This window comes from Tachysurus vachellii, chromosome 12, assembly GCF_030014155.1.
Source record: "Tachysurus vachellii isolate PV-2020 chromosome 12, HZAU_Pvac_v1, whole genome shotgun sequence".
Lineage (NCBI taxonomy): Eukaryota > Metazoa > Chordata > Actinopteri > Siluriformes > Bagridae > Tachysurus > Tachysurus vachellii.
The window spans coordinates 25,332,962-25,341,630 of record NC_083471.1 but is presented as its reverse complement, the minus strand read 5'-3'; the positions used below and the strand labels follow the sequence as shown (position 1 = coordinate 25,341,630).

Sequence of the window (8,669 nt, the reverse complement as noted above, 5' to 3'; positions counted from 1 at the left end):
CTAACAAACAGGCCTGTCCATGCGCTACTGATTAACTCGTGTGATGAATGCAGGCAGGGTCAGTCCACAGGGCAGCGTTTAAGCTCGCCACCGGTTTCTAAGAAAACAAGCGGTGAGTTATGCGCGGACGCTCAGGTGCGACTTGAGAGCGCAAATACAAATCTATCGAAGCAGGAAAGCAAACAATGTAGACTGGAAAACGGTTCAGCTTTGCGCCTGACAACATAACGGATTAAAACGCAGCCGGTTTGTGTTTGTGTGGTATTAAGTTGACCTTGCTTGATGAATTGAAACAAAACGTTTGACCTTTCGGGCTTTAAGCTCGGTAAAGACGGCTAATGAATAACCTGACAAGAGATTGTTCGTTTCAGGATGCTACTTGATGCAGAAGTGTTTGAGCAGTAATACCGTATACTAGCTCCTAAATGACGTTCACCAACCCAACAGTCTTTATTAAACACATTCGACTTTATTTTCCACTCAAATGTCATTTGGCTTGGCTTTACATTCCAGCAAAAAAACTGCCAAGCTTAATGAACCCACGTGAATGGCAGAGGACATTCTAGACGCTTCCCAACGATCACACACAGGTACCGTATGACGAGACCAACCCAACATTTGGGTGTTTGGTGAATGATGCTCAGTCACTGCGTTCTGGGATTTAAATCAGGCCTGGAGCACAGAGCAGATGGGAACTTGTGTTAACTTCAATAGCCTCAGATAAACACAAAGAAATGGGAGCCATGCTGGAACACATGGCTTGAATTAATAGGCATATGGTCTCGGAGTTTTCTGAAAGCATTCTTAAAGACTCACTCCATTCACGTCTCAGTTATTTAATTGATTATTATTGATTGTTCATCCTTCTGGCTGGAAGTACAGGGCTGCACCAGAACCCCAGTCATAACATTCATCATCAAACTTTGTGTGTATCTGAGTGCCAAGCTCAAACTTTTAAGCCTGAACAAAACCCACTTTTCTTGTAATGCGATGCAAGTTAGGAAGATCCTTTCAAGAGGGAGAAAATTTCTAAAATGCTGCGATGTAACCTTAATATACTTACAATGACATTTTGTGCCCTAGGAAGTGAAAAAGGTTCATTTATCTCTCTGTGTAAATAGACCAGATACTGATGCGCTGATCCTTTGAGCCTGCAGCCATCAGACGTGTCGAAGGCTCCGGATGGTCAGAAAACACCACACAGTGAGCCAAATCTTTGTGATGTTGCAGGACAGCAAGCGGCTTCATCGTCTTCCAGCCGAAAATCCGCACGCTTCCGTCCCAGCCGCCTGACGCAACGATCTTACTGTCACCACGGATACGTAGATGGGACACTCCGGGATTGGTCAATGGCACAGTGTCCTTAATCTGTGGGGCCACAAGGAAGGAGTTCAAGGTCAGCTGGTACAGTATGTTTTGGATGGTTACCAAACAATCACAATCACCAAACAATCACAAGCTTCAAATATTAGGACTTCCGGAGACCCCCTGTTGTGTATTTGAGCAAGACCTTCAACCATCAAAGGTCTACTGAATCACAATAATTTGATTCCGAGATAAAAACATCTACCAAATCTGGAAGTTATCGGAGTAGCGACCGACTTTCTAACTGGCACCAGAACACTTTCTGTCGGGAACAAAGGGGTACAACATTAGCGTAACTTTCAAACACTAGAAGTAACGTTTTGCTAGCGTTCCTCCAAGAACGTAAACAATTCAAAGAAACATCCTAAATTATTCTTGATGGCTGTTATTTTCAAGTCTTGATCAAGCCTCCAGACGGTTAATTAGCCCATTACTTGTTAGAATATATTCTAATAGGAACCACTCTATCACAAACTAGCATATGGAAATCACCAGCCAGCTTTGCTTTCCACTGAAAATCTAAACGAATCAAGCCTCGCTCGGGGCGGTCGGTCTTGGATAATGAAGAGGAACTGCCGTTTAAGTTTCCTGACTAGTAAACAAGTGAGACAGATGAGCTTGTTCTTTAGCAGTTTAAATTACTGAGACTTCTCATGCATGCATATATTTCAAAAACAGCAAAAAAGCAGAGATCTGTGATCAGATCCACCAATCAGCTGATGCGATGACAGACACCCAGACGACCTAGTAGAGGAAGTCTGCTCACGACTCCAGCCGTTCACTCATCGCCCGGCGAGCACTGAAACGTTTCTCCTACGACTATTTGGTTTGGAATAAAAAGCCTAGCTAAGCTATCTTTGAAGGACAAAAGAGAAAACGAGAAAGCGAAGTTATTTTGCTGAAAGCTTTCTTTGGGAAGTTTTTTATTTCTTTAAGTGTTGGCTTTGACAGTAAAAGCTGTGGGCAGCAGCGTAAGGGACCCAATAAATAAGGGTAAGAAACGGCCGTCTGCTAAACGTTACCGATGTACAGACTCTCTGTGATCTACGGTGGCTCGGAGACCAGATAAATCTCCGTAATGGGCAACACTGTGACATACCGTAAAGTATTACAGCGAGATCGTTATCTTCGGTCGCTCTCTGGTACAAAGACACGGAGGTACGTGCTGCACGAACGGCCACATGCCGTATGCTCTGCACGTGTGTGTGTGTGTTCTTGAGCGAGCGGACGTAAGTCTTTTTCGGCGCGAGCGCATTCATCTGGTTGACCGAAGACCTGTTCACATTTCACATGCACACCAACGTGTGCAAGTATAATCTGTAGATCTGAATTTATTATATACACATATATGAGTGTGTTTGTAGTTTTTGGCAAGAGACGCTCTATAAGTAAATAATTGTGTGTGTGTGTGTGTGTGTAGCAAGACTGAGTGTATTTGTGTACATAAATATATATTGTATGTGTTTATATGTATGTATGTACCTATGTATGCATAAGTGTGGTATATGAGTGTAAACACAAATATTGTCTACATATATTAAGCATGTACAGTAGGTGTACAAATAAATACACACATAGCAGGTTTGCGTGTGTACACGTGCACAAACGGATATACTGTGAGGAATTATAATGAACACACTGATGAATGTATACATGTGCATGTGTTTTGCGTCTCAACAAGAGGCATCTGGTCTTGTCACTGGAATCAAACGGCCGAGCGTAAAATCGACTTCATAAGCTTTGTCCGGAGAGACTGATGGACTCGTCTGCGTTTGGAGACAGTGAAGGATTCGTCAGCGTGCTTGTGCTCCTGCTCACAAAATCAGAGCCATTCGGGCGTGCATGTGGAAGATATAAAGCAGCCAGGTATTCCCAAAGCGAGAGAGAAGAGGAATGCGCTGGCAAAAGTGCTGTGTGTCAGAAACGCTAGCAAACATCACTTTAATGCATGGGTAAAAAAAAAAAAAGACATCTCAGATAAATGGTAATACAGGCTCACGATCCAAAGTCCATGCTTCAAAAATACAAATTCCAAGCGATTTTTAAACCGAGCTTTAAGCATTGACAACACAGCGATTTCTTTCAGCGCTATTAACAAACTGGAGTTCATGAAAATAAAGATCATGAAAAGATAAATATTCAGAAATCTGATTATAGAAATGTTTGTTAAGCATGAATAAGGTTATGGATACGAGACAGGTTTAGTAATTTGTGTATGTTCACACACACACACTCTCACACACTCTCACACACTCTCACACACTCTCACACACTCTCACACACTCTCACACACTCTCACACACTCTCACACACTCACACACACTCACACACACTCACACACACTCTCACACACTCTCACACACTCTCACACACTCTCACACACTCTCACACACTCTCACACACTCTCACACACTCTCACACACTCTCACACACTCTCTCACACTCTCTCACACACTCACACACACTCACACACACTCACACACACTCTCACACACTCTCACACACTCTCACACACTCTCACACACTCTCACACACTCTCACACACTCACACACACTCACACACACTCACACACACTCACACACACTCACACACACTCACACACACTCACACACTCTCACACACTCTCACACACTCTCACACGATTTGTAGAAAATATTCAGAATTTCCCAGGTAACATTATAAGTGTGTTTTGGTTTTATTAGTATTTTATTTATTAAAAAAAAATACAAAAATTAATTGCCTTTGTAGAAATTCTAACATGACAATAATTAACAGTACTATAAGTTTTCTTAGCACAATTTTGAGAACTAATCGAAGAATAGTCTAGCTTGTATGAACCGTTAACGTCATGGTTAGGATGTTGGAGAAACACGTCTAAACAATTCTGATATTCAATTTAATATCCAAGCTGAAACATTTTGATGTAAAAAATGAACACTACAGGTGGGTATTAAGTTATTATGAAATTTCCCTTTCTCCTTAATTAATTTCCACACAAAATTAGCCAGAGAAACTTGACCTTGGTCGTAGGGGCTCATACAACTCCTGGGTTTGACCTGATCAGGAACGGAACTCAATCAGGGATCGCAAACTTCCAGATCTGAGGAGCAACTTTCTCCCACGGAGAAGAAGAGGAGGAGGAGGAGGAGAGCGGGTGTGCGAGAAGGACAGAGAGAGATGGATCGTTCCGCACTAAAGCTGGTATGCTTAGCCCTAAATGGTCCATCTGGTCTGAATTACTGTGCTGATAATGATGGGTTAATGTGCCTATCTGTGTTTGTTTTCCTTCCCGTAGTTTGTGTCAGGGAAATACATCCAGTTCATTAAGAGAACATACCAGGATGATAAAACGACCACGTGAAAATAAATAAAAATATAAAAAGGAAAGACTTAAGAGAAAGGTGGAGAAAAGAGAGACACCACCCTCATTTACTTTTTTTCCCTTTTTATCAGAGATACACTTGGATTTCACACAAAACACATCGATTATGTTGAGGAAACTTACCACTTCTATTTTTACCCTGATTAAATAAGTAGGGAATAAAAAAAGGAGGTCTTCACAATTAAAAGGAGAATTAGGAATACTTCATAAGTTCCTTTGCTGCTCCTATCCACTGTGGTACCTTAGTCACTGACCCTGGTTCTTTATCTGTTTTGTGTCTCTTGTTATTATCCGATCTGCAGCGCGGAGTCAACGTCTGATCTGCATTCTTTGTGTCACTGATCATCCTGAGCCTCCACCAAAACTAGGAATTTTACCTCAACTGTGTTCACCTGCGTCGACTCCCAAAGTGATTTCACTACCTGAAATACGACCCTGTTTGCTTTTACGCAATCTACGTCCCCTGTTTTCATACGTAAACTGTGTCTCTTTGGAAGAAGCAGTTTGCATACCCTGAGTGTTAGAATCTAACCGTGTCCCCACGTTGGTACCTGATCTGCACTTCATTTGTACCCGATCCGCATACCTGATCTGTGGCTAAACATGTTCTTATCCAATCTATGCCCTGCAGTGCAGTAGCTAACCTGCATTTTTATTTATTTAACATTCTGCTGTGTTGGTACCAGATCCGTGTACACCTGATGTACGGTAACCAACACTGGTACCAGATCCGTGTACACCTGATGTACGGTAACCAACATTAGTACCAGATCCGTGTACACCTGATGTACGGTAACCAACACTGGTACCACATCCGTGTACACCTGATGTACGGTAACCAACATTGGTACCAGATCCGTGTACACCTGATGTACGGTAACCAACACTGGTACCAGATCCGTGTACACCTGTTGTACGGTAACCAACATTGGTACCAGATCCGCGTACACCTGATGTACAGTAATCAACATTAGTACCAGATCCGTGTATACCTGATGTACGGTAACCAACATTGGTACCAGATCCGTGTACACCTGATGTACGGTAACCAACACTGGTACCAGATCCGTGTACACCTGATGTACGGTAACTAACACCAGTACCAGATCCGTGTACACCTGATGTGCGGTAACCAACATTAGTACCAGATCCGTGTACACCTGATGTACGGTAACCAACATTGGTACCAGATCCGTGTACACCTGATGTACGGTAACCAACATTTGTACCAGATCTGTGTACACCTGATGTACGGTAACCAACACTGGTACCAGATCCGTGTACACCTGATGTGTGGTAACCAACATTGGTACCAGATCCGTGTACACCTGATGTACGGTAACCAACACTGGTACCAGATCCGTGTACACCTGATGTGTGGTAACCAACATTGGTACCAGATCCGTGTACACCTGATGTACGGTAACCAACATTGGTACCAGATCCGTGTACACCTGATGTACGGTAACCAACATTGGTACCAGATCCGTGTACACCTGATGTACGGTAACCAAAACTGGTACCAGATCCATGTACACCTGATGTGTGGTAACCAACATTGGTACCAGATCCGTGTACACCTGATGTACGGTAATCAACATTAGTACCAGATCCGTGTACACCTGATGTGCGGTAACCAACACTGGTACCAGATCCGTGTACACCTGATGTACGGTAACTAACACCGGTACCAGATCCGTGTACACCTGATGTGCGGTAACCAACATTAGTACCAGATCCGTGTACACCTGATGTACGGTAACCAACATTAGTACCAGATCCGTGTACACCTGATGTACGGTAACCAACATTAGTACCAGATCCGTGTACACCTGATGTGTAGTAACCAACACTGGTACCAGATCCGTGTACACCTGATGTACGGTAACCAACATTGGTACCAGATCCGTGTACACCTGATGTAGGGTAACCAACACTGGTACCAGATCCGTGTACACCTGATGTATGGTAACCAACATTGGTACCAGATCAGTGTACACCTGATGTAGGGTAACCAACACTGGTACCTGACCTGCATGCACAAAGACAATGGATGTCTATTAACCCACACTGTTACCCAACCTTAGCTCACAAGGATGGTATCTAATGTTACCTCCCATTAGTACTCAACCTTGGTCCCTAACCTCACGTAGCTAGGACAGCACCTGATGAGTATTACCCAACACAGTCACCTGACCTGAGCTTACAAGGACAGCATCCGATGTGTGTAACCATACATAATCTAAATGAACCTGTGCTGTAATACTGGAACCAAAGGTACTATTGTGTTGAAGATGACCTGACTATCCAAGCACAGCATTGCCCCCTTATTGCTACCTGACCTGGCTCTATCACTTACAACGTATTACAGCTCCAGGAGCCAATTCGACGCCATATTCGATTCCAGTAAAGACATTAAATCATTCAGAACTTATCCAACGTCACCTGGCGGCACCTGTTTCCAGTTTAGCTCTATTTCATCCACTGAATTCGAATAACGTCTAACAGCCACCTCGAATCTTTGCTATTTCCACGTGTGCATTTCCAAGTGTTGTTTCTGGTTGCTTGTTCTGGTTTTTTGACCTTTTGCTTCGTCTTCTCTACCACAACGTTTTCCAGATTTTGGACTGTTTAAAAAAGCTTCTCTTTACCTCGTCCTTTCGACCGCTTCCTGTTTCCTGACAACTGGAATTTTTTTTTTGTTTTTTTTTGTGTGTGGCCTGAAATTTAGCTTTGTTTTTTTTTCACTTGAAATTTTTGTCCATATTGCTGTATAACTGCTCATATAACTGCTACATAGTAGATGATTTTGGACCAAGAGTAACTACATCCTCCAAAGATAGAAACGTCACCGATTGTTTTATTTCGTGAATAAATGATGTTTAGCTCACATTAATAAAAAGCTTTCTCCTGAGAGATGTGGCTCGATGTTCTGCAACAAACCTCCAACTCTTTTATACATCACTCTTTAAGATCCATCATTTATGGTGTTGCCCAAGTATTTTTTTCCCAGACTGGGCTGAACACAAGTATGTATTATTAATCTCTTTCTAGCACACATACACACACATACACACTCATACACACTCATACACACTCATACACACTCATACACACTCATACACACACTCAAACACATTCATACACATTCATACACACACACACACTCATACACACTCATACACACACATACACACATACATACACACACTCATACACATTCACACACACTCACACACACTCACCACACTCATACACACACACTCACACACACTCACACACACTCATACACACTCATACACACTCATACACACACTCATACACACACTCATACACACACTCATACACACACTCACATTCACACACATACACACACACACTCATACACACACACACACATACACACACACACACATACACACACACACACATACACACACACACACATACACACACACTCATACACATATACACACACATACACACACATTCACACACTTACACACACATACACACACATGCACACTGGCCAAAAAACTCAAAGCTGTCTCAACTTTAGATTTCCAGCTGAAAGGTTTTTGCAAACGTCTGATCGCCAATAAAATGCTCACTACAGTGCATTCTTGGCACAGGTGTGATGGTTTGTTTGGGGAAAAAAACGAAAGAAAGAAAAAGGGCTATCCGAGTTTGGGCACAGCTGGATGACTTCACGCTGACACACTGAAACAACTCATCATCACGCTGACGGAAAGCAGTGTGTCCGTCTGCAGGGGGGAAACACACACTGCTCATTCAGAAACACACACACACACACTCTCACACACACACATACACACACACGGCTGCAAAACCTGTGATTAAGGCCTCCTGACACCTGGGCTGCCACAATCCTGGCTTCTTACACACAGATCAGACGCATAA

General features: G+C 42.9%; 1 protein-coding gene across 3 annotated transcripts in view; it reads right to left on the bottom strand.

The window, feature by feature from the left end:
- Positions 1-449: 449 nt before the first annotated feature.
- Positions 450-8,669, bottom strand: part of gnb1l (guanine nucleotide binding protein (G protein), beta polypeptide 1-like) — a 35,502-nt gene continuing 27,282 nt past the window's right edge. For all 3 annotated transcript variants that reach the window (XM_060883878.1, XM_060883880.1, XM_060883879.1), the window contains one exon: positions 450-1,368. In XM_060883878.1, coding sequence (XP_060739861.1) covers positions 1,102-1,368 — 267 coding nt within the window. In that variant the 3' untranslated portion in view covers positions 450-1,101. The remainder of the gene's footprint in view (positions 1,369-8,669) is intronic.